At 44.1% G+C, this 26,469-nt stretch overlaps 1 protein-coding gene across 4 annotated transcripts in view; it reads left to right on the top strand.

Annotated features, from left to right (window-relative positions):
* Window positions 1-6,181: 6,181 nt before the first annotated feature.
* Window positions 6,182-26,469, top strand: part of CLIP1 (CAP-Gly domain containing linker protein 1) — a 59,806-nt gene continuing 39,518 nt past the window's right edge. For all 4 annotated transcript variants that reach the window (XM_074554274.1, XM_074554271.1, XM_074554273.1 and 1 more), the window contains exons 1-3: window positions 6,182-6,339; window positions 17,865-18,051; window positions 18,486-19,054. In XM_074554274.1, the coding sequence (XP_074410375.1) occupies window positions 17,958-18,051; window positions 18,486-19,054 (663 nt within the window). In that variant the 5' untranslated portion in view covers window positions 6,182-6,339; window positions 17,865-17,957. The remainder of the gene's footprint in view (window positions 6,340-17,864; window positions 18,052-18,485; window positions 19,055-26,469) is intronic.

Below are 26,469 nucleotides of genomic sequence, written 5' to 3'. Positions count from 1 at the left end.
TTGGAGTCCTGAAGCAGCAAAATGCTGGTTTTTGAAAATCAGCTGCTGAAGAAAAGTTGAGAAAACCAGCTGAGCAAAATAAGGGTGAGTATAGTGAAATATTTTAGGAAGGGCCACAACTGTCAGCTTCAGGTTTTCTTAACCAAGAATCTGTTAAAATTCTCTTAGCTCCTTAAACAGAACCTTGCCATACCGTTCAGTTTTCATAATCTGAAGAGCTGCCCACATCTGAATGCTTAGAAATGTTACAATCATGCTGATTAATTTTTCTAACACTTGCTTTCCTCCTTGTCTCGGGAGGGAGCTGTGGCTGAAGTGGCTGCACCTTGTTCGGTTGCCAAGAGAGGGAGCACTAGATTGGTGTCAGCATTTGTCCTTCCAGAAATGCAGGAAAAGTCTCCCTAGCCAAGTGTAAAGCACAGCAAACCAAAGCATTTTCAAGTATCTAACAAAAAACTCGTGAAGGGGAATGTCTGTAAGATAATGTTAGAGACTGAACTTAATTCTTTCAAATTCTCAGCTTTGCAGTTAGTGCATATTGCCAAAGAACTTTAACACACATGACACTGGTACACTCTGCATTTGAATCTCAATGAGAACCCCAGGTTTTTTGCAGTTAAAGCCTTTATTTATTTCTCTTTTGTTTCTCCCTAAACTTTACAGGAAGGCAAAACCAAAGCACCTTTATGTGTGAATTCTGAGAGGCTGAAAAATCTTTTTGCAGCATTTACCAGTTGAGATTATTTGGCTGCACTTGGAGAGCAAGTCAAGGTAACTTATCATCATATGTTCTAAAATGAATGGCATTTTCCTTCCTAATTTATAGGACAAATAGTATTTTTATAACAGGAGTGGACAACAAAATTATGTGCTGCTTCCACCTTCTACACACATTTAAAGAAAGCTCTGTTGGGAAGCAAATGGAGCTCTGGCACTTTTTGCTGCTCCTCCCATGGAGTTAAAAGCAGTAATGACAGTTTCCAGCAGCCTTTGTGTGCTGCACCTTTGCCACGTGGGTGAGCAAGGGGTGCAGGCAGGAGGTGCCGATTGCCAGTGCTCCCCTTCTGGGTGTGTTGTGCAGCTCATGTTTGAAACACGCAGCTCTCTCACCACACCTTCAAGATCTGCTTTTCATGGCTCTTAGGAAATGCTGCTGCCTGAGTAGTGTCCGGTTTTCGGCTGTTTGGGTGGCCTGGAAAGGCCCGGGGTGGCCTTGGGGCAGCCCACGTTTCAAAGGACCAGAAGAGGCTTCAGTTCTTTTCTCGGTCTCGGTGTTTATTAATTGTTTATCTAAAAGATTTTCTCTCGGCCCGACAGAGCTCTGCTCAGCAGCCAGCCATGAGCACACTCCCTGCCCTCCGGGCGGTCACCTATCTTTATACCCAAAGTTACGTGTACAATATTTATCATTTTTCCCCAATACCTTTCACCCTTATTGCCCAGTGCACTTTTAGTAACAACCAATCTCAAAGTGCCACCATCACCACAGAAGATGGAGGAGGAGAAGAAGAAGAAGAAGAAGGACAGGACACGCCCCAATTCCTCCATCTTACTTCTCTAAACCCCCCTGTACAGAAATCCTAAACCCTGGGTTTCACTCTCTAATTAACTCATCCCTTCACCATTCACCCCGGTGAAACCCTCCTGTCCTCATACAGGTGTCGTCTCCTGTGTAGGATCAAAGTCCAGCCACCAGGCACTTCTGGAACATTCCAGGACTCCCGAGCCCCCCAAGGGTGCTCTCGGTGACACCTCAGTCCTGAGGTGCTGAGATCCCACAGAGTAGGACGTGCAGCCCAAGCTAAAGCAGTGCCAGGTGGTTTCTGTGAGCAAGGCAGAAGAGCACACAAAATAAAAATCATCTTTATGTGCTCAGAACCTTTCAGTGCTCTGTATGGTCTATCCTCAATCATATTCCACATAATTAATTGGTCACAACAGATAAGCAAAACAAGTTGTGACTAAAGTAATTTCATCTGTTATTCTTTTGTCTTTCGAACTGCCATGTTATAAATGTTCTTGTAATGCTTATTTTATTTCTTAAAATAATATTTTTATGATATGTTTTGATCTCAGAAAAGCAGGCAGGGACTGTTGGATTTCTGGATTTAATTTTAGTAATTTAATTTCAAATAAGGATAAATCATACAAAATTCTCTGAGAGCACTCAGGGGTATCTTTAAATTGTTCTTTTAAATCTTCTCTTTGGAATTGTCCTTTCTTTGGAGGTGGCAGTCAGCGTGGATAGTGCTGTGAGAAAACTGAAGCAGTGAGTAAAACTCCTCCTGTATTTACCTGTGCTGTAAGACACAGTTAATGAGGGATGGGCAGTTTTCTCTGCTGCTTCTCTCATGATGAGGAATTCATTCATCTGCAGCTCTTAGCTATTTATCTGTAATCCACTGTTCTATCAAGTGCTGCATATTGCACTGAGGATGTTTGTAATTAGGGAGGTTTTTAATGTGTCAGCTGTAACTATTCAAATGGGTTTTGTATATTGAAACTGCAATCAGATCACACTCTTGAATCCCAAGGAAAAGCTGAATAGCAAAGTATTTTGAGTCCTTTAAAGTGCCATTCCCATGGTGATGGGTGTGGCATAATAACATAGATTAGAGTTTACTGAAATGAATGAGTAATAAAATCTGTAATGAGGTGGGTATAGCATGGGCAGGCATCACTCACATTTTCCCACAGATTCCTGTTGGCATAGCCCTCGTGTTTATTTACAGCACTTGGAACACCAGAAATATTTTAAAATGCTGATGCACGTCTAAAAAAATCAAATCTCTGCAAAATATTCTGGGTATCAGTCAGGTGGGAAGTTGTGTCTTAAAAAGATCCAAATTCCTGACTCTAAAATTTTATAACCCAATTCACAGCGCTCAAAACGTCAAGAAAAGAGAAACATCTGAAAGACGTGGTAGCTGCTAAAAATAATTATTTCACTGCAAGCTCTGTGAGGCAGCATGGCTGGGAAATAAAAAAAAAAAAAAGAAAAAAAGAGAAATGAAGAGGAGGAAAAAGCTCCAATGCAATGCAAGTGCTTCAGTTGCCATGGAAGCCCGTAGCACCTTCCTTGTGTGCCATGGCTGAGCTGCCATGGGAAGGGAAAGCTCTGAATTGAAGGTTGCTGCTGTTCCTGAGCACGGGGCAGTCACTGCTGCATTTTGGGGGGTGGCAGGGGGTGAGTCAGAGGGAGGAATTGGTCCTGATTCCTGGAGCAGCTTTTAGAAAACAGGATGGGTTTAATAGCCTGGTAATTACTGTGTGACAATTGGGCACTTCCTAGACTTCAGACACTACAGCAGCAGAGATGTTATGTAAGATTTTTTGCAGTGTGTGTTTAGTTGTGACCCATGAATGAAAATTTATTTACCCCTTCTTTAGAATTCAGCACTCCATAAGAACAAAATCCTTCTGCTTTGCTTTGCTGTAGGTGAGAATTCAGCTTTTATTGCTATTTACATAAGTGCTGGAATGATTTGCATCTTTATTAATAGACTGGTTCCTCAGTTATCAGGGAAATGAAACACTCACCAAGAGGAACATTACTGTTAATTTAAGCATCTTGTTTAAACCAGAATGCAGAAAGGATTCTTTTTTAATTTGTTCAAATACTGCTCTCCATTGTTTTAGCCATGGTACAGCAGAACAAATAATGTAAAATTGGATGAAGGCTTGTCTTGAGTAGCTCACCAAAGAACATGGGTTTGGAGAGCTTTGTCTTTTACTGCTGCTGGGCAGTCTGGCTGACCTGGGGAAGGGAAGCAGTAAGTACATTAGCAGTGAAAAGAATTCTTGCAGCCTTTACAGAAAAGAAAATACAGAAAATAGTAGTGCAAGTGCTGGGATTTTTGAAGCAGCACTTTTGAGATTAAAAAAAAAAAAAAAGCAATTAGCTGCCTTTTCTGTAGCAGATGTGACCATCAGTTCTGTATAGGAATTGCCAGATGTGCATATTGAAGAGATTATTCAGATGGAAAAAAAATCTTTACTCAGAATTCTTGTACTTGGGTGAATACATCCCATTAAATAGAAAAATGGATTTCTTCTGTCGAGAGATCCTTACATTCAGAGGACAACATTTCAGCTCTTTAGAAAGCTTCAACAGCCTTGGAGCCTTCACAGATCTGGAAAAGGGCAGAAACAACTGCAACTGGTGTTCCCACATTATTGAGAATTCTGATTTCCAAGTGAGCCGTGTACTTGTGGCCAGGATGGCAGCAGTTATGTTGGCATCCTGAATTTCCCTGGAGCACCCAGCAGTTCCTGTTCTCATGGAATTATGAAAATGCCTATATATTATTTGTTGACTGATCTGATCATGCAGATCAGAAAACAGCCACCAGGACTGGAATCAAAGATATTCTGGCTTTCAGTCATGGCTAATCCTGTACAGGAGTGTGGGTTATAGAACCAGGATCTTTTATTACAATGATTCCTACAAATTGGCTGTGCCCTGTGGGTGCAGACTGGTACCCAGAGGCTGTCAGCCATTTCCAGCTGGGATGAACTGAAGTTGCAGCTGCTCCAAAGCTACATTGTCATGGTATGAAGTTGATTCTGGTCAAAGAATTGATAACAAACTCTCTTTTTTCCTACAGGATCTTGAAGCTGAGTCTGTTCAGTAGGAAATTACTGGAAAAACCAGTGGCACATTCCCTTGATCTGTGTGACATTCTCAATTCCTGCCTTCATCCAGGACATTTTTACCATAGCTTTACAAGGGAGTGAATCAAAATATTTACAGATTTAAACATATTTTATCCATTATTTCCCCACTGTTGCTGCTCCCACATGATGACAAGTTGTACAATAACAGCACAAAGTTGCAACTTCTAGTTTTCATCTTTAGCTGTCTTGTAGTGGCTGTGCTGTGTCCTAGATGCATCAGTCTGATATTGTTTATACAAATTTAATGCTGTGCACTCAACTGCAAGCATTTGAGATGGACTTACATGGTGGCAAATTAACTGAGAGACAAAACATCAAAATAATGATGGAGAATGATAGAGAAAAATCCATTCCACGTTAGCATCACATCAGTACAGAAAGCTCAGATCTGCACCACCAGAAAGAAGCACAGAGGTTCACCACTGCAGCTCTCTTAGGCAAGTGTTCTGTAAAGTTGTACAACTCTCCAGTTTCTACCCTTATTGCAATTTTTGTGGGATTATTTCCATAGCTAGGGGCTGCAGGGTCATTTTTTTTTTAAAGCAATCCTTTGCCGACTCTGCACTTCTGAATACAACCCAATGTTTAAATCCTGAAGTCCTTATTCAGCAAAACTTTTATCAAATTTTGCAGGGAGAAAGAGGGGTGGCTGTGCATGGATTCAGATTCTGTTTCCCCATATAAAGGCCATGGCAAGAGATTGTGTTTAACCTTTAGGAAGTGAAATTCTAACAAACATTGCTAAATGCTGATGTAGTTGAAACCTGTTATTCAGGGGAGTGCATTACCCCATTTTGTGCTTTACCGTGCTGGATTAGTGCCAAAGAACGAAGCCAAAATGAAACACAAATTGCAATCAGTCCCCAGCAATGGAACTGCTTTCTCATCACCCTTTTGTTCGAATGGCATCATGCAGAAACCCAACAAGCTATGAGGCTGCAAACTGAGGTTTGCTTTGTGAGGAATTGGGTGGTGATGGGCCAGCTCTGCCTGTTTATAAGAGGGGAAGAAGTGGAGCAGAGCTGTTTGATTCAGCCTTGAAAATCGGTATTAAATTGTTGATGGTGGCATTGGAGCTGCTGCTCCAGCTGTTTAAACTTTAGCAGTGGGATAACGCCAGCTTCCAATGTGTTGCTTCACAAACACAATGAAAATAAAAATATTCAGTACTTTGGGATAATAAATTTCTGCATGATGAATTTCTGGGCATCAGGACAAAAGGAAAATGGAGCGAAGCAGCAGACAGTGAAGTTATTCACCCACTAGAGCGATGTGCTTCACACCTCCCCGTCTGTGCCCACCCTCTCCCCCTCCCACCCAGCCGGGCTGTGCCGCAGCGGCGGCTCCGGGACCACCGGGCGCGCCGGGGTCACCCCGAGCCGGGCCACGGCCGCTCCTCCCTCCCCCGAGCTGCGGCTGCCGCGGGGCGAACAAAGCGGGGGGCGGACAAAGAGAGAGGAGGGGGCGCGGGGAGCTCGGGGGCACCGCCGGTGCCGCTGCCGCTGGTGCAGTCCCCGCCCCGGCGGGCGCAGACGTTGTGCCCGCCCCGCTCCGCCTCCTGCGAGCCGGGGCGGCGCCGCTGCAGAGGGGCCGCGGGAGCAGGAACAGGAGCGGGAGCAGCAGCCGGAGGAGGCGGCGGGAGCTGCGCTGGCGGCGGAGCCGGTGAGGCGGCGGGGCCGGGGCTGAGGGGGCCGCCCTGAGGAGCGCGCGGGGCGGCGGCGGCGCCTGAGGGCGGGGGGAGCCGCGTCCGCCGCCTCCCGCCTCGGGGCCTCCGCGCTTCCCGTCCGGGCGCCGCGCTGGGCGGGTCTGAGGGCGCGGGGATCGGTGCCGAGGGGCCGTGAGGGGCGGCGGCGTGGCCGGGCCCGGCGCTGAGGGCTGTTAGCGGCCGCCGCACGTGCTGCCCGCGCCGCCCCGCAGCGGCCGCTCCGGCGGGGGCCCGGCCGAGCCCCGGCGGGACGGGGCGCTGCGGACGCGGGGCCGGCGCGGAGCAGCAGCGGGACGGCCTCGGCTCCCTCAGCCCCCGCGGTGCTTGTGCGGAGCGGGGACGCGAAGGTTGGATCGCAGCCGCCGCTCGAGTCTCGCCCTGGGAAGCTGCGGCGCTGTGCTGGGTTGGTGGTGGCTTGAGCGGCTGATTCTGAGGGAAGAGCTCAGGGTATTCCTTATATTCCTCGGTAAGCGCTGACCTGCAGTTTCCAGCATTTACATACGGATATTTTACTAATCATCTACCTTGGCATTTTTGGATTTGTTATTTATGGCCGCTGCCCATCCTCGCGTTGTAAAACCTGCTGGTTTCCAGGTGAGCTGCTCTGGCAGCCCCTCAGGTGGCTCAGGAGAGTTCGCTGCCATGTTCTGGGCACCTGGGAGCTGCGGGATTCCCGGGCACAGGCGCTGCTCCAGGCCCCTCCTGTTCCCGCTATAGCGCTGGACCTGGGGCGATGCCGTGCTCCCTTTTCTGTGCCATAGCTGTCATGGGGCACAGGGTAATTGCTGTGTTACTCACAGGGTAATGTGGCTCCTGCTGCATAAAAAAATCAGCAGTTAGTTTTTCCTTTCATCTCGGTGCTGATTCCGTGCTTTAAATAATTTTTCAAGATATAAACAAACAAAAGCCAACACCAAAGAAATTTTCCAAAATAGAGCATGGGGAGGAAAGTTTACTCTGTGATTGTATATGTTGGTGATTAAATATATGACTGTGAAATGAAGACTTGTTCCTCCCCACCCCTTCATTTACCCACTGTGCTGAATGGGCAGGGTTTTATAGAAGTTCACAGGTTGCTTTGAGATCTTTGAGCAGAAGGATTTTAAAGCATGTGATACTTGTGTTGACACGTAGGAAGAAGAAAGAAAAAGAGGTACAAAAGAGGAAGTGCCTTGATGCTGGCTGCTTTGCAAAGTATTTTATTGAAGGAGCAGGAATATGCATTCCGAATGCCATGTAAATTTGAAACTAGCAACAGCAGAGAGTGGTTTTCCTGAAGTGTGTCCATGTGCACCTGCTGCAAGAGTAGGAAGATTGCAAAGCAGATACTGTGAAGGAAAAGTAAACACCTCCCCTCCACCCACAGCAGCATTTCTTATTCTAAGGAGGGTTTAACAGTTCACCTTTTACATGGTTGTTAGTTCTTGCTGTAAAATGACGAAGATTTCAAGGTTCGTTTCCTGCCCAGTCCTTGTATACATGCTGGGAGATTTTCTGTCTGTACTGTGCACTAAAGCTTTCTGTGTACTCAGGGGAGAGGGATGGGTTGTCTGAAGCAGAAAAGCTTGGAAATGGGACCTTAAATGTCCATATCTTTAGGGATGAAGAGGGAGATTTTATTTGGCAAAAAGAGTTTTACATAATTTGTATGGTTTCCCTTAAAGAGGAGCTCTCAGCTTTGTGGGGAGGGCAGAACCCCAGCTGTCCTGTAGGCTCATTCCAGATGTATCCCGTGGGGAATTGCTGCATCTCTCCCCCTGTGATTGCACTGCAGGAAGGAGCAGGGCTCGCTCTGCTGATTGCTACAACTTCCTAGAGCTCCTGAAGATTTCCTGTCTGACTTTCAGGTTGTATCTGTTTGCCATCTTCTGACTGTGGATAGCCAAGACAGCCTTTATTTACTCAGCTTGGGCAGATTGCATAATTCATTTGGTGTTCCTCCCTTTATCTTTTAGCCCTGTTAAAGTTTTTTTTTGGGAGGGACTGAGAATGTATCAAAATAGATCCTCCTTAAAAAGAAATAGAGAGCTCTGCCTTGCCAATATGATTTTTCAGAGCTGCTTTTCTTTCTCTTTCTAAAACACTGGGGTCAAATGTTAGCTCTGTATGTTGAATGCAAGATTTCTAATGTTTGAACATGACAGCCATGAATGAATGCAGCTCTTGTTTAATCCTTTGGCATTCCTTGGGGACTACTGGCTCTGCTGGCACGTCTAAAGACTAACTCCCTGGAATCCTTATTGGAGCAGCATGTTTGGAAATGCCTCAGATGGCTGGTGTTTTGTTTTTTCATGAAAGGCAATTATATACTGCATTAGCTGTAATCTCAGCTGCTCTCAGCCCCATGCCAGTTTCTGCTGGGGCAACCATTTCACTGGTGTGGAGCAGCAGAACTCTGGTGATTTAAACACCTCCTGCTTGTGCAGGGGTCTGTCCTCCACATCCATTTGTTTGTGCAGAGTGAAGCTGCGCCCTGTGCCTGACCCTTAGAAATAACCAAATATCTGCTACTGGCTACTGGCCCCCAAAAGGCTGTGAAAGATTCAGAACAGGCTGTGCAAATTTGTGCTTTAACACCAACCTGAGTTTTTCCACGTGGAACATCTCATTAATTATTTGTACAAACTCATAAAAATAGTACCAAACATTCTTTTAATTGATATCTTCCCTGTTTCCAGAAGAAGCAGCATTCAAAGCTTTTCATTTTCCTGATCTTTCTAATCTTACTGTCTATATTTTTAGCTTATTATGAGGGGAAATTGCAAGGCAGAGAGAGAAACTCAGAATCAGCTTATTTGACACTCTGATTCTGCTGCTGTGCTTGGCAGCAGCATCCCCTCAATCACAGCAGGATTTATCCAAGTCCTGAATTTGTGCTGCTCCTGAGCTGTGCCAGCCATGCAGCAGCCACGGGCCCATCCCAAAGGCTGAGCTGTAAGGAGGAGCTGACTGGATGTTTTCAGGCAGTGGGAAACAGTCACAGTTTCACCCAAGTCTATCAAAATTAAATCCTTTCTATAAAAAGCAGCGTCTTCGTTTCAGCTGCTTGGGTTGTAATTGTATTAGGGAGAAGCTTTTGTGCCTTTAAATGCTTTGGGGTGTGAGGCTGAAGGGAGATGATGTTTTCTTTCTCAACATTGAAATTGTAGATCCCAAATAACTTAAACTTGAGATTCTGCTGTTCCAAAGTCATCGTTTTATCCTGACTGATTGCACTTACTGGGATGGCTGAAGTGCATTATCATCAACAGAAGTCACTGTGGACAGTCAAACAAATTGTTATTTTTCCTAATGAAAAGGAGGTCTTTGGAGAAAAAATAATTTCCTGAGAAAAATGTAAGAAAATTAATAAGTGATGACAACAGGCTTACCAGAAGAGGTGACAATTATTTACTTCGTTGGGAACTTTTTCCACACCTCAGTCCTTGACTCCTTCTGTAGGGAATGATGTGCTGAGAAGGGAGGATCATGTGCTTTCTGATCTTTTAATAGACCAGAGCAGCAATGTTTTTATAATCTGTGTGCACAGTGGCAACTTGAAGTGTTGGAGTTTGCATCATATTAACAATTAGCAGCTCTTCCTGATTAATTAAAGATTGGCAGAATCTTTTTAAAAGGACTGATCAGGCTGTGTTTGAAATAGAAATAGATTGAGAAAAAATTACTCACAAATTGCTGGCCCAAAATAGTTTTTTACATTTGTGCTTCACATTCAACAGTCTGAATTTCAGTGTTCATTTACTGAGGATCCTGAGACATTTGGGTACCTGAATGAGCAAAGCAAGTTCTGGAATGATAAAACAGGGTCACTTAAAATGTCCTTGATGCAGAGTTCAAATCCATAAGCAGAGCTGAAGCTTTGATGAATTACCTTCCTCATAGCAGTGCTGTAATATCTGACTGATGGTTTCAGTCTAAGCCTCTTACAATCTTTGATCTGATTCATCTTCTCAGAGCAGTTTGAGTTATAAGAACTCACCCCATCTTTTCCCTTTCCCTGGCATGTGCTGGGACAATCCTGTTTATGCAATGTGCAGCAAATATCCTGCACTTCCCAAGGTGCAAAAACGGCCTTGTGTCTTATTTAGCAACTTAGCAATTCCCTGAACCCAATTTTCAGTGGATTTGGGTCTCATAGTGGTTGCCTTCCTAACTATATTAAGTTCAAGTTTTCTATTATCTCCCAGTAAACTGATAACCTGCTGCTGGCAAATGTGTCGATGGCAAATTTGCTTCAGGAATCAGTTGTTCTAAAGGTACTGGGAGAAACTCAAAACTCATTAAACACAAGTCTCCCTCCTCCTGGTTCACCTGCTTCTGTGAAACTTGCAGGAATAGGATTTATTTTCATTAGAGATCTCCTGCCTTCTATTTTTATTTAGTTGAAATCACCCAGCAGGTCAGAATCAAAGGACAAATACAGATTTGTGTGCAGGCCTGGCTGATGCTGAAAGATGATCTGAAATCTTTGGTTCTGAATACCCTGGGATCTGTGAACTCACATGGAGAACAGTTCCAGTCATCAAAAATACAACTTCTACTATTGATTTCAGTTAAGAAATAAATCTGAAGATGCTGGTTGAGCTGTAGGTTCCTTAATGAGGGCCAGTGCTGTGGAGATTTGGGGTCCCCAAACATTCTCCCCCAGTGCTGTGGAGATTTGGGATCCCCAAACATTCTCCCCCAGTGCTGTGGAGATTTGGGATCCCCAAACATTCTCCCCCAGTGCTGTGGGATTTTGGGATTCCCATTCTTCCCCAGTGCTGTGGGATTTTTGGGATCCCCAAACATTCTAACCCAGTGCTGTGGAGATTTGGGGATCCCAAACATTCTTTCCCAGTGCTGTGGGGCTTTGGGATCCCCAGACATTCTCCCCCAGTGCTGTGGGATCCCCAAACATTCTCCCCCAGTGCTGTGGGATTTTGGGATCCCCAAACATTCTCCCCCAGTGCTGTGGGATTTTGGGATCCCCAAACATTCTCCCCCAGTGCTGTGGGATTTTGGGATTCCCATTCTCCCCCAGTGCTATGGAGATCTGGGATCCCCAAACATTCTCCCCCAGTGCTTTGGGATCCCCAAACATTCTCCCCCAGTGCTGTGGGGCTTTGGGATCCCCAAACATTCTTCCAGTGCTGTGGGGCTTTGGGATCCCCAAACATTCTTCCCCAGTGCTATGGGATTTTGGGATCCCCAAACATTCTCCCCCAGTGCTGTGGAGATCTGGGATCCCCAAACATTCTTCCCCAGTGCTGTGGGATCCCCAAACGTTCTTCCCCAGTGCTGTGGGATTTTTGGGATCCCCAAACATTCTCCCCCAGTGCTGTGGGATTTTGGGATCCCCAAACATTCTTCCAGTGCTGTGGGATTTTGGGATCCCCAAACATTCTTCCCCAGTGCTGTGGGATCCCCAAACATTCTCCCCTAGTGCTGTGGGATTTTGGGATTCCCATTCTCCCCCAGTGCTGTGGAGATTTGGGATCCCCAAACATTCTTCCCCAGTGCTGTGGAGATCTGGGATCCCCAAACATTCTCCCCCAGTGCTGTGGGGCTTTGGGATCCCCAAACATTCTCCCCCAGTGCTGTGGGGTTTTGGGATCCCCAAACATTCTCCCCCAGTGCTGTGGAGATCTGGGATCCCCAAACATTCTCCCCCAGCCCCTCTCAGTGTTCCAGGCAGAGGGGGATCTCTGAGCTCTGAGGGAAGCAGGGATTTGCTCCCTGCAGTGAAATCCCAGGGGTTATTTTGGGGCTGTCCCCAGCCCCGGGGCAGTGGTTCCATGGTGGGTGAGTGATGCCAGGGCTCAGTGTTTGTGTTCCATGGTGGGTGAGTGATGCCAGGGCTCAGTGTTTGTGTTACAGCCCCGGGACTATCCCTGCCTGCTCCTGTCTCACTGACACACACTGAGGAATGTTTATCCAAACCAGTGCCCTGGGAAAATGACTGAAGGTTTTTCAGGCCCTCTGCCACTGATAGGAGAGCTCTGTTTCACTTTCTGTTGGTTTTTGCCACTCTTCCTTTGAGGTTGAGTTCATCACATCAGTGCCACTGTCAGAGGAGCTGTGTCATCCCAGTGGGCAGAGTTCCCAAATTCCTGCAGGCTTTGGGCTCATGGTGTTATGGCAGCAGAAGCAAACTGTGTTTGGGTTAGATGAAGCCCTGCTGAAAGTTGCAGGCTGCAGTAATTTCCTGCAGTTATCCTGGTGGCTGCTGTGAAGGCACTTCAGAAGAGCAGGAATTGCTTTTGTTCTGTCATGTAATAGTTATGCCTGGTTAAATTAAGTAGGGATGCACTTCTTCAAGAGTCTATCTCTAGGAAAATTCATATTTATGTTAAAAAACAATATAAGAGACTGTGGCTTTGAGGTTTCTGCAGGATAAGTGTTTGCCTTTGTGAAGGGTTGACTTCTGGAATTCCTGTGATGGCTGTGTTGGATTGGGCTGGAAAGCAGAATGTCTCAAGGATCCTGTGTAAGTTATGAGACCTTCTTCCTTATTTCCTTACAAAATTTTTATTTCCTGTTCCAGTACCTGCAAACAACAAATCTGAAAAGTCTGGATTTCTTTTTGTTTTTTCTACCTGATCAGCTGAGTTATAAGTGCAGTTTTTTTCTACCTTTAAAGGTGAGGTGCAAAACATTGGTTTGATGTGCAGGTACCAGCCCTCATGTTTTGATGTTGGCACTAAGCAGAGCATAATAACCCAAATAAATATGTTTATATGTTTTCATGGCACTTGGCATAACAAACATTGAATTAAATAATGTCTTTTCTTCTAGTAGAGCTGTATCTGAAGGATATATTCAGATCATAACATGACTTGAGTAATTGACATAAAAATCAATGGTTTCTGGAAGACAAAATGAAACTGAAGCCATGTTTTTAAATATTCCCTTTCTCTAATTGCTGTGTGTTGAATGAGTAATCAAATATTGACTTCCAAATGCCAACTCTTGTATTGAAATCCTAAATTCCTAATTCTATTTGTTTTCTGTTTTATATATAAATTCTTTCTTGAATTATCGTCATTTCAGTGTGACAGACACCTGGAGATGCCTCTAATTCCAGTGCAATCCCTGAGCAGTGCAGAGCAAACCCTGGGCCAGCTCAGATGCTCAGTTTGCTCTGACAGACCCTGCAGAGCTGTTGTTACCTCAGTGCCAGCACAATTTGCTGTTTGTGCCTCCCTTTGTTCACAAATGCCTACGGTGCTTTCTGGGGTGGCTGCCCATTCAATGAATGCATCAGAGCTGACAAAACACAGGGAATTTGCAGTAAGGCAGGAGCACGAGGGTCACAGAGAAGTTCATTTGCCTTTTCACTGTCTGGCTTCAGTGGATCAATGCACAGAGACCTGCGTGTGAGCTCATTGCTCCAAAATTGTTGTGTTTTTAATTAGGGAGTGGCCAGGAGTGCTGCATCACTCTGTAAAGTGAGTGCAACAGGGATTCCAAATCCATCCTTCTGGTTTGGCAGCTTGTAATAGGGCAGGACTGGCTTTGAAGCTGAGACTTTTACAGAGGATATTGTGTGCTCTGGAATATTTCATTGTAAATGTAGTCCATTGCTTGCAGAGTGGTTATTCGGATTTTTGGGTGCCCAGTAAGAAATTTCTCCAATAGACCCAGAATGCAGCAGAGAGGGAGTCAGGATTAGGAAGATTTTTGTTCCAGGATTCAGCTTCTCTTGTGTCCCTTTGCTCCAGAATTGTTCCAGTGAGGATTCTGCTGTGCATGTCCCAGTCTGCTCAGTTTGTGCACCTGCAGGAATTATTCCCCTCAGAATCTTCCCCTCTGGTCTGGCTCATTCTTGCACACCAAGAAATATTCTCCAAGCAGCAAAGAGCAAGGAGAAGGCATTGGTTTTGTTCAAAGCTAAAATGGGCTTGTATTTTTAAATCAGGTATGAATTGAAAAGCTTAACAATTCAACTGAAACTATTCAGTGCTTTTGTAAATATATATACTCAGTTTTTACAGGAGTGTAATAACAGCCCAGCAGACTGCAAATACAACTTGTGGAGCTGTGGGAATTAGATCTGAATCACAGAGAACATGTTTATGTGCTTTAGTTTTAAGACTGCAGTAATTTTAGGATTTGTGTTCATAACTGTGTAGGGTCAGAGCTCTTGGAGCAGCTCGTGGGCTGGAGGGGAAATCTTTCCAGGTTCAGAATTCCAAGTTACTTTCTCTAAACTCCAGATATTTGAGGAATGATTCATGAGCTCCCTCAAGCTTGGCAGCAGCAGCTGGACACAAGCATGAAACAGGTATTTGAGAAATGCTGTTCAGGCAGAGATTTCAAACAGTGCTCCTTGTGCTGAGTTTGTTTTTCTCTCAGGAAAGTGAAGATTATTATCACATAGCACATTAGTAGGATTTATTTACTTAAACCAATGGTGCCCAACTTGTTCCTTGATCCATGCAATACTTAGAGGTCTTTAAAAGATAAATAAAAATAATGATATCATTAATCAGTTAAAATTCCTATTGTATGTAGTCATATATTTCCAAAAATGGCACAGGTGCAAAGCCTGTGCTTAAAAATCTCTTTTTATGCTCAGGTTTGTTACTGGTAGAACATTTCAGTGGAATATGTTATCAGAGGCTTTCTGGAGCTTTCCTTAGGTTCCTGGCAGGATATTTTGGGGACACAGTAATATTTCTGTCTGTTGGTTATGAGGATCCTTTTTCAGGAGAGCTAAGTCAGATTGAAGGGAGGAAAGAACAAATTGAGACAAGCAGTGAGCTGCTGTCTTTTATGAGAACTGAAATGAGATCACTGACATCTGGAGCCTGTTAGGATATGTTGGAGTGTGATGCTTCAAATCACTTGATGCAAATTTCTGTGGTTTATGAGCTCCATTAGGCAGTGCTGCTCCAAAGGCCCTGTCCCTAAGACCAAAATTTGCATTTTAACTATTGCAGTGAGGCTGTCAGTTATGAAAAAGTCTTGCCTGTAATCTTAGGCAAGATTATATATAAAATATATATAAAATAATCTTTTATTTTGTCTGAATTAAGGTACAATTTCAGTCACTGAAAGCAGGACAGGAGGGATTGTGTTACTGCTGGCCTCACTGAAGGCCTGTGCGTTGAGAAAAGCAAATGACACAGCAAATATATAACCCCTGACTGTGGAGAGCAAGATTAAACTGTGAATGAGTATCTGAGCCAAGAAATGCAGGGGTAGAACATTCTAACTTTCTGTTGAGCAGAGCCTTGTTAACCATCTCTTAATAAATAATTAACTGAAACTGGCAAAGGCTCATTTGGGTGCCGATGCAGTGTGTGCTTTCTCTGCTGTATTTGTCCCTGCACAGGGCAGGAATGGGCTTTGGGGCCAAAAAAAGAGAGGATGTATGGAAAAACATGGAAGAATGCTGAGGAACAGTCCAGCTTCAGGATTTAGGAGAAACCTTCCTTAAGGAGGATTCCCCTTGGGCCAAATTTCCATCAGGTTGGTCTTTGGCACTGACTGAACTAAAAAGGACTGACCATGATGCTTCCCCTGTTTCTGTATTTGTACCAAATCCTTCTTTATCTTGAACAGTTTTTGTGTTTCGTGGATTTTGATGGGTTGAGGAAGGTAAGGGGGGTGAGCATGGAGATTCTGGAGCTGGAGAGGAGGGAACAATGCCTGTAGCCTGGAAAGGGAGCACATCTGTAAGGGAGGAAAAAAGGCTTTTCAGGCCCTTGGTGTGTCAGGGCAAAGTGCAGTTTTAGGGAATTTCTAAAAGGCAGGATAAGGAAATGTGCATGATGCAGAGCCATAACTCTGCAGGCACGTGGGTCACAAACTCCTGGCAACACTAGGAAAGAAAAGGTTCAGAAATCTCCCCAGCACTTCATCATTTTGATGGAGCAGAACTTAAATTGTAGGCAAACACAATTACATCCAAGGTAGTAATTCATGCTTTTTAAATATAACTTTGTTGCAGACTTAGAAAATGCCTTGAATTTGTCACGGCAGGTCTTGAAATAACATAAGGAATGTTCCACTTTGGTGTTCAGGTTCACAAAGCAGTGAATTGATTTTTAGGAACGCCGATTAATAATTCATAACACAGGAGGGATAAATCTCAGACTGCTGCACAAAGACAGGATTGGTTTATCTCACACAGAAGAGTTTATCCCTCTGAAGAGAGGGGAGAGCACTCACCTTGAAGTTTGGCTTTGAAAAAAAATACACAGATTTTTCATTAGAGATGAAAAAGCCTTTCTGAAGCTCTTGTAATCAGCAAGAAGATGCCTCCTGTGGCAGAACACATTTCCCTGAAAAGCTTGGAGCTGCCTTCCAAGTTCTATCCCAGCAACGTGGGCAAGAGTCACCGCTCTGAGCTGGGACTGCAGCCAGCCTGCCTTGTGATCCGAGCTCACTGCTGAGGTGCCTCTTTGCTTTCAGTTGTCATCGTGTAACTCTTCAACAATTTCAGCTTTTCAGTTCCAACCTGTCCGGTTTTCGGCTGTTTGGAGGGCCTGGAAAGGCCCGGGGTGGCCTTGGGGCAGCCCACGTTTCAAAGGAACAGAAGAGGCTTCAGTTCTTTTCTCGGTCTCGGTGTTTATTAATTGTTTATCTAAAAGATTTTCTCTCGGCCCGACAGAGCTCTGCTCAGCAGCCAGCCATGAGCACACTCCCTGCCCTCCGGGCGGTCACCTATCTTTATACCCATTGTTACGTGTACAATATTTATCATTTTTCCCCAATACCTTTCACCCTTATTGCCCGGTGCACTTTCAGTAATGGCCAATCCCAAAGTGCCACCATCACCACAGAAGATGGAGGAGAAGAAGAAGAAGGAGAAGGACAGGACACGCCCCAATTCCTCCATCTTACTTCTCTAAACCCCCCTGTACAGAAATCCTAAACCCTGGGTTTCACTCTCTAATTAACTCATCCCTTCACCATTCACCCCGGTGAAACCCTCCTGTCCTCATACAGGTGTCGTCTCCTGTGTTGGATCAAAGTCCAGCACCAGACACTTCTGGAACATTCCAGGACTCCCGAGCCCCCCAAGGGTGCTCTCGGTGACACCTCAGTGCTGAGGTGCTGAGATCCCACACCAACCTCTTAGAAACTTTACTCCTTTCATCCTGAAATTCCTGGCTCTCTTGTTTTCTGTTGCTGTTATTTCTCTAGTCTCCAGTTGGTTTTGCTTCAATGTTGCAACACTGGAAAAATGTGACAGAAAGCAGTTGTGTGTGTACAGCAGTAAAAATCTATGTGTAATGTTAGCTGTGCTGTTAAGGGCTTTGTTTTTCTTTCTTAAAATAGCCTTTTAGTTTAAATCTCAAGATAAATACAGCAGCATTCAGCAAAGTGACTTCTTTTGATGTTTTAATAGGAAATGGCCTTCAAATGCTGCTGGTTGCTACTGGAAAGCATTTTTTATAATGCATTTCACACACAGATTGTGTAAATACAGAAATCCCTTCTGCAGGAGTTAACACTGATCTCTGCTCATGTCTGATCTTTTCATATACAGGTTTATTCCAGAGTTGAAGAAGCTTGAACAATATATTTTCTCCATGTTTGGAAAAAGATAGTTGCTGCAGAGAAGGAGGATAATTGCAAAAAGATGAGTATGTTAAAACCAAGTGGACTGAAGGCTCCTTCCAAGACCATCAAGCACGGGAGTACCTTGCTCAAAACACCTGCACCTGTTGCTGCTGGTAAGGAACAGTTAAATGTTTTAATCATTCCCTCATTCATCCTCTGACAAAAAGTACCTTGAATGTTCTAGTATACACTATTTTTACTCTTTCCACCAATGTATTTTGATTTTAAAAAAATACATGTAAAACTTACAAAACTCTAAAGGAAATCAATTTTCCTCAAACCTTGTCATGATAGAAATGCTTTGGGGGTTTTTGAAGTCAGACCTGTGATTTTTGCTGTTACAAAAACATTACAAAAACCTTAATTAAATTCAGTGTCTCTGTCCTCAGATTTTGAATTTTTTTCTCAGTGATTACAGCACGTGCACAGGAAAATTAAGAGTTGTGATCTCCTAATTAGGAACGTTGTTACACTGAAACTCAGTAGTGATGCTCTTTGGAATATCAGAGTATTTAATTCCCCGTTTCTCACCGTGCTTTGATTCCAGCCCCAGCAGAAAAAGCAGCTCCCAGTGAGAAGAGCTCAAGCACAGCCCCTGCAGATGCACACGAGGAGTTTGTGGATGATTTCAGGGTCGGGGAGCGCGTTTGGGTCAATGGGAACAAGCCCGGCTTCATCCAGTTCCTGGGCGAGACGCAGTTTGCCCCGGGCCAGTGGGCGGGGATCGTGCTGGACGAGCCCATCGGGAAGAACGACGGCTCCGTGGCCGGGGTTCGCTATTTCCAGTGTGAGCCCCTGAGGGGAATCTTCACCCGACCGTCCAAGCTCAGCAGGAAGGCGCTGACAGAGGACGAGGCCAACGGTACCCAGGCAGCTCCCGCGTCCCGAGCCACGTCCCCCACATCCACATCGGCTGCCAGCGCCGTGTCCTCCTCCGCTGCTGCGCTTCCCCCTTCAGGAATCCCGCAGAAAACCCCCCTTGCTGCTAAGGAACATGCAACTCCTTCTCAGATTAGCAATCTTTCCAAAACTGCCAGTGAATCTATATCAAACCTCTCAGAAGCTGGGTCACTAAAGAAAGGAGAAAGGGAGCTCAAAATTGGAGATCGAGTGCTGGTAAGATTTCCCTGTGTGCTTTTGATTGATGAATTAAAACTTTGTTAATATTCAAAACTTTTCTGCCATTTCCTTGGTCAAGATAAGGTAAATTCCTGCTCTAGCTTTCTTTGTCTAGTGTCTTCTGTAACCGAGCTCTTTGCATGCTGTGGGAATATCTTGGCTGAACCAAGATAAAATGGTTATTTGGGCAGGTTGTAATCTCTTATGTTTTGCCACTGTTTAAAACACAACCTTGTGTTTATACAACATATTTGTGGTTTATCTCTCTGTATCTTCAAGAGCTCCAGTCGTGCTAGATAAAACCCAGGCCTGTGAGATTTCCATGCAGGTCTTGTGCCCTGTGCAGGGCTGTGTCTGTAGAAAGCAAAGTTCAACCATTGATTGTTCCTGAGTTGGGACAGGCAGCAACAGAGGCAGTCACACAATGCCACTGGTCAGCCAGGAATTGCCTGTGCTCTTGGGGATGTGCCACAGTTGCTTGGCTGCCCTTCTGAATTCAGGCCCCTAAATGCTTTGCCACTGTATCATCTCACCTTTTTAAAAGGGAGTTGCTCCGTTAGTTTTAACATTTTTTAAAAATTATTATCAGAAAACTGGTGGTTGGGTTGTGTATGTTGTATTCTTAATTTAAAGAGTGTTTATATAGCCTTTATATATAACTGGAATGATCCTTGTATGCTCACCAGATCTGTGATCACTGTAACAGAAACCTGATTTTAGGTTTCATTTACTCAAGTGAATCATTAAGCTAAAGATTTCTCTCTCTCTTATTTTGATACAATCTTCTCTTATGCATGATATAATTTTAGCCTTTCCATTAGGCAGGTGTGAGTGTCCTGGCATAGAAACATTTCTGGGGTTACTCTAAGGACATTATATAGAAAAAAAATCCCCTGGATTTTATTGTTTGTCCTGCACTGCTCCACCAGAAAATAATTCTGCAGTGAAGGTGGATTGATTGAATTGATATTTTAATTAAGTTTATTGCATTTTTGAAGGAAGAATTTGCCTCCTCTTTCTGTTTAAGAAGAGCTTAAAACACACAGGGCCAAGTTGAAGAAGGAGACAAAGGTGAAGTGAGGGCAGGGGTGGGCTGACAGCTGGATTTGGGCTGAGATGTGTTTTCTTGGAGTGCCAATGGAAACAAAGATTTGTGGTTTATCCCTGGCTATTTCTGTCAGAGACTGAGCCCTGTTGTCCTCCAGACAACATCAGGGCTTTAACCTCTTGTTTGCCTTTTCCTCAAGGGGATGTCCCTGTTGAGGATCCTCTGGTGCTGTGAAGGCATTGCCCTGCTCTCCCTGTGTCCAATTAGTGCAAATTGCAGAAGCAGCATATCCTGAGTGCCACACTTTGATAATAATAAGGTCCCAAATTGTTAAGTAGGACAAGTTAAACTTAATATTTCATCCTCTGTTTGCCTGAAGTCTTCCTTGTGAATCACCAAATTGTAGTTTGAGGTTTTTTGGGGTAATTCCTAGCACAGTATGTTGGTGATGCATAACTATAATTTCTATAGCAGTTTAAGACACTCAGGAATGTGAATTTAAAGGGGCAGGATCCTTGTTTACTCTTTTCCAATCCTTTGGGATCTCATGCTCATTATTTGTAGTAGATCCCAACTCTGCTGTCATGTCTAATCATAATTCAGATATAAATATCTTAAGTGGCCAGGTTAGTTCAAATAATCCTGAGCTTGGCTAATTAATTATTCATCATATATTTTTCCCTGGCACTGAGCTCAGCACTGAGCTGTAGAGTTGAGGTGTCACTGGGTAATTCTGGGATCTGTCCTCAGAGCCACCAACCAGCACCAGTTGCTGGCAAAGACCTTGTGTCACTTGTGTCACTTGTGTCATTTGTGTCACTTGTGTCCCTTGCTCTGCCATTCCTGCTCCATCAGAGCCACAAATCCACCTGGCCTGCTCCACATCTCTGGGATTTTATTGATGCTCACAGCAGTCCCTTCTCAGTAATACTCTCCCAGGAGGATGAAGGGCTGGGTGGGCGTTTCCAGTCCCACCTCAGCACAGAATTTCCCCTCTAGGTGACAATGTGGTGTCCCAGAGTTCCAGTCTGACCCCACCCCTGCATCCATCAGTTCTTGCAGCCTGCACCAGCTGCTCTGAGAGTTTTGTGAAGGTTTTTGGTGCTTCTGGACACATGGAGAGAGCAACTGTGGGGAATTACAGTTTGAGAGCAGGGAGCCTCCAGCAGTGCAGAACTGCAGTTCAAAACAATGAATTCATGATAGACAAAAGCTCATTTGGGAGCCCTGTTAAAGCAGCTAATTGGAAAATGACATCCTGAAGGGCAGATTCATGGATGGGTAAGGCACAGCTCATCAGCCATGATTGCATTCCAGAATGGACTTCAGATGGCCCCAACTTCATTGATCTTAGTGTGTGATCTCAGGGTGTGGAATGAAGTATTTCAGTCTGTTCATTTTTTTTCCCTCTAACTTGGATTCTAAAATGTCCTTAATGGGAATTACCTTGAGTGGATCAGTTAAATTGCTTTAAGTTTCTTTTTATTGGTGATAACTGGCTGGTTTTGGATGATTTCAACAAAAAAAAAGGCAAAATTTTACAGCTCTTTTTGTCTGCCCAGTCTGGATTAGCAAGGAACAAGAGGCCACTCAGTGTTTACTGATTCACATCTCAACTCTTTACGTTACACAGATGCAAATTGGGCACAAGTTTGAACCTGAAATGTTGGGTTCAGTTTCAGGCTTTCCCAGCAGCTGAGCTTTGCTGGAACGTTCTGCTGTTCCTGCAGGGATGCTGATGCTGCTCCTGTGCAGGAAAAGCAGCTGGCACCCCTCAGCTTTGCCCCAGTGCTTTGCTTAAAGGCTGTCAGGAGCACAGGAGTCTTGAGGAGGTGATTCAAGCTCCTGGATTGTTTAGTGTGCACAGAAAAGATGCCTCGGGGTTTTCTTCCTATTCCTTTGATCTCTGGTGGTTTCACCAGCCTTTTGTACATTTGAAGTTACCAAATGCTAAGTGGTGCCACATGAGAGGCCTCCCAAACTTCTACAGGAGAGCTAATATGTTCAGAATATAAAGGGTTAATAATAAAGGAAGCTTCCAGTGAATACACCCTGATTTATTTAATTATGAAAACAGATACCCTACACATCTTTCCTTAATTCAGATAACATTAGGGAGAATATTGGTTACATACAGATTGCTTGGGACACTTATTCAGAGTTAAAGATATTCCAGAGGGGGAAAAGAAAGAAAATTTCCAGATGGAAAAAAAAACCCAGAGAAAAGAAATACCAGAGAAAATCAATTCCTGCAGAAAGCAAGCAGGGCTGTGAGGGGATCACCTGTGCATTCTCCAAACCAGGCTTGCTCAGAGCACATCATGTGGGCTGTGCTGAGCAGTGCTATAGAGACACAGATAAAAAGAGGCAAAACAAGCAGCCTTGCTTCTTCAGGGGGCAGAAAAACCTCTTTTCCCAAAAGACCTTGGATATTAAAAAGACACTGATATGAAAACAGACAGGGCTTCAAGGTATTGGATATGTCAGCTGTGGGTGCCTGCAGGAAAATACAACAATCAGCTGCAACCTCTCCTGGTTTTTCCCCTCAATTTGAAGAAGACATTTCCAGGCCATTAAATTGAGTTGTAAACATCAGAAAAATAACTCATGGTAGACATCAATGCCCATAAGGGAAATATAATAATTGTGGAGAAATTCCCATTGTCCTCTTGTCTTAGAACTTCTCTTGCTTGAGATTCCAGAGGAGTCAAAGCAAATCAAACTGAGTGAACACACAAGCATTCACTGAAGTATTGCAGCCCTAAATGGGTGTTCTAGTGGAAAAGAATCTTTAGATTTCTGTAGTTTACTCCTCAAAGATGATTAATTGAAACAGCACCCTGTGCTCTGCTGTCTTGGGAATCTCTGATGATAAATCTGTTTTAAAATCCCACTGTATCTGAGCCATATTCAGCAAGCTTGTGCTCAGTTTTCCTTTCACTAACAAGAAACCATCATGATCATATTTGGAAATGTTGAAAATATAGGTAGATAAGTTGGATATATCAAAGAATTGTGGTTTATTGTGTGTAATTCACTATTTAGCATTTCATTTGGTGCCCTGATGTATCTTTTACTGAATAAAAATAGGGCTAAACCAAAGAAGAATTATTAATGCAAAGAGTGATACAAACAGCTCTGAATTAGGCATAATTTCCATTCTTAAGATATGATGTATGTTGTGGAATCTGGATGTGATTTAACAATTAGAGCATTAACTCTGGCCAGCCTGCTCTGGCATTTGGGGATTCTGTAACCCAGGAAAATGGATGTGGAAATCTGCATTTCTTCCCTGACCTCATCCAGCCTGTGTGGGGTTAATGACACAGAGCCAGAGCTGCAGTTGATTTTCTGCTGAAATCAGGCTCCAGCTCCAGCACTTGAACCTGCTCTGAATAAGAATTCTGCTGTAAGTGCCCGTGGAAGTGCTTGGTGCTGAACCAGATGGGGAGAGAACAACAGAAAACCAATTCAGCAACAAAACCAATTCAGCAACAAAACCAATTCAGCAACAAAACCAATTCAGTAACAAAACCAATTCAGCAACAAAACCAATTCAGTAACAAAACCAATTCAGCAACAAAACCAATTCAGTAACAAAACCAATTCAGTACCAAATTACTGTCAGGCTCAGCCACTTTGGGTTTCCTGTGTCAGCTGTGGCCACAGAACCTGTTTGCCCAGGTGTTGCACACTTAGGGTTTCTTAAGAGCCCAATGCAAAGTTGATTTTAAAAACAAACAAACTCCCCCTGAACTACCCAACCAAAACAAGAGAGGAATCTGCTTCATGTGCCAACTGTTGCCTGTACCAAAAGTTGAAGCAGCTTTGACAGCGTTGTCAGCTTTTCCCCTAATGGGACCAGATGCTGGATTTTAAATAAATAAATAAATAAAAATCTTATCAACCTAAGGGGCCTTAGCCTTCTCAAGGGATTAAAGTGCTTTCATTCATTTAACCAGTTACAGCTTCATCACAGTCTGCCAAATCTGCTGCTTCTGGGGCTGAGCTGTAAAGCTGCAACTTGGCCTCTGCCCATATGGTCACAAAAAGATGCAAACTCAATTTACAGCATGTGCTGATGTGGCCTTTTTGCAGAGTTCCTCCTGTGCATGAGTGCCATCTCATTTCTCTTTATTCCCTGTAAGTTACTCAGGGCTTTGTTGTTTCTTCCCAAGGTCTGTGGTGCTGGAGCAGGCAGGGGCTGATAGGAGATTATTGTCAGATTTGTTTCCACCCATGTAACCTATCTGCAAGTAAACATGACGTAGGGCTGTCAAGTGATTACATTCCAGGGCTCTGAAAAGCAGCCAGGGGAAAAAGAAACTTCACATGCAGAGAGGAGTTTCTCCCTTCAGCATTGTCACTGTGGTGTTTTTTAAGGTTTTCTGGATTTTACAACTTTCTGAATAGAAAATGCACTGTTTAAAAGTCTGTGATAATATTAATCTGTTATGAGAACAAATATTCATTGGTGGTGTTACAGTTAAAACAGTACAAAAATATCTGGCACAATGATTACAAGGATAGAAAAGGAAGAAAAATTTGGAAGTTGGCAAGGTGTGAGGGGTTTGTGCTCTCCTGGGGCTCTTCTCTCCAGCCTCCTCCATCAAACGTGACAGCTTTAACTGCTCAGTCACACTTTTGCCTTATCCTTGAGCTGAGGTGGCTGTGAGCTATTTTGATGGCTTTGTCATGTTAAGTCAAGGATTAAAGTAATTCTTATATTTATGTATGACTGCTTAGGCACAGGACTGTGGCTCCTGTAATCTGTGATGTAGATTAGTTTGCTAAGTGGCTGCTGCAGCGTGAAATCCATGTGTGAGAAACATCTGAGGGGTAAGGGGTGTCCAAAGGCTTTCCTTGCAATTCATCCTCTGGGTGATTTTCCTCTGCTTTCTTTTAATGTTACTTTTAAGCATTTTTCAGGACATGGCATTACCTCTCTGCTCACAACTCAGGTGTCAAATTTATCCTGTCTGAGTCACTCTGTTTTGGCAACTCCTTATTTAAATTCAAACTGCATGTGAGTTCCTGGGCTGTAATGGCAGGACTGGTGACTCCCCACATGCTCTGGCAGCAAATTCCTTTTTTGTGTGTGGATTCTCTGGCTCCCTTCCCCTCTCCCAAGGGGGAATATCCAGGAACACGTTGTCCTCAGTCATTTCAGCACAGGATGGGAGAAGGAACAGCTTATTTACTTATTTTAGTTTTTGCTTTTCCTTTGTGGTGGTGATGATGAATTCACATGTGGCTTTTGTAGTATGGAATTGCTGTTAGGGGTTTTTTTTGTGTTTCCTTTTGAGCTGGATGAATGAATTAAACCTCAATAGCCCATCAGGTTTAGTTACTAAGCTGTTTTCTGTGGAAGTGAAGGATTGAGTGGTAGCACAGTGTGTATCTTACTGCACATGAGGTTTTTGCCCACTTTGGCCTTGCTTTTGAACTTTCAAGTTGACTACAAGCAAACTGGGTGAAAGTGGAGAGGTTTCAAAGCAAATCCTTCCAAGTTCCATGGAAACAGCCCAATAGAAGGTGGAGACTCTGCCCACAGCTCTGGAAAAGCTGAATTTGCCTTCACAGAACTTTGCACGTCACAGAATCCACATCATCGACGCTTTTCTGAATCCTGTTCCAATCAGTGGAAACAGCAGAAGTCACTCTTATTTTTCTAAGTTTTCTAAGGTTTCAAATCTTCTCTCAGTGCTGATGATACCATCAGTGCCTGGTGGTGCTGATTTCCCTGCTCTCTTTAGGACTCCAGGCCAAATCCAGTCCAGGTTTGGGTGTTTCCTGATGGATATCAGCTCTGCTGCTAAAACATCCCCACAGCAATTAGCCAGTTACAAGGTTAATTACAGGTGGACCTGGGTGAAATGTAAAGGCCTGTTCCATGAGAAGCAGAGATGATCCCTTTGTCCCCTCTGGCCGTGAAGGGGTGAACAAATCAAACACAATTTCTGTTGCCAGCTGGAAGCAGTTCTGCCAAATCTGGAGAAACAAGAGGAAGATGATTCTGGTCAGAACCTGATTAGTGGATCCTGGGTGGTTCAAAGGCTCCGTGTGGGTTTTGCTTTTCCAGGTGCTGCACATTGTGGTGCTGAATTGTCCTGAAAATGCAGAAATGCCCAGTGATGCTTTCAGGAGTGACCACAAGTTCATGCTCGGGCAGAAAGGGAGACAGAGCAGCTGTTATTCACCTTTTACCTTCTCTGGGCAGGTTTCCATAAGTGCTATTGTTACACTGACAGCATTCAGACCCTGCCTGTCCTCTTTTCCACCAGCACTGCTCAAATCACTCTCATTTTTCAGTCCATCTCTCTTTTTTCCCCCTGGATCACACTGGTCTATTTGTCTCCTGCTT

This window comes from Zonotrichia albicollis, chromosome 18, assembly GCF_047830755.1.
Source record: "Zonotrichia albicollis isolate bZonAlb1 chromosome 18, bZonAlb1.hap1, whole genome shotgun sequence".
Lineage (NCBI taxonomy): Eukaryota > Metazoa > Chordata > Aves > Passeriformes > Passerellidae > Zonotrichia > Zonotrichia albicollis.
This window is presented reverse-complemented; position numbering and strand designations above follow the sequence as displayed.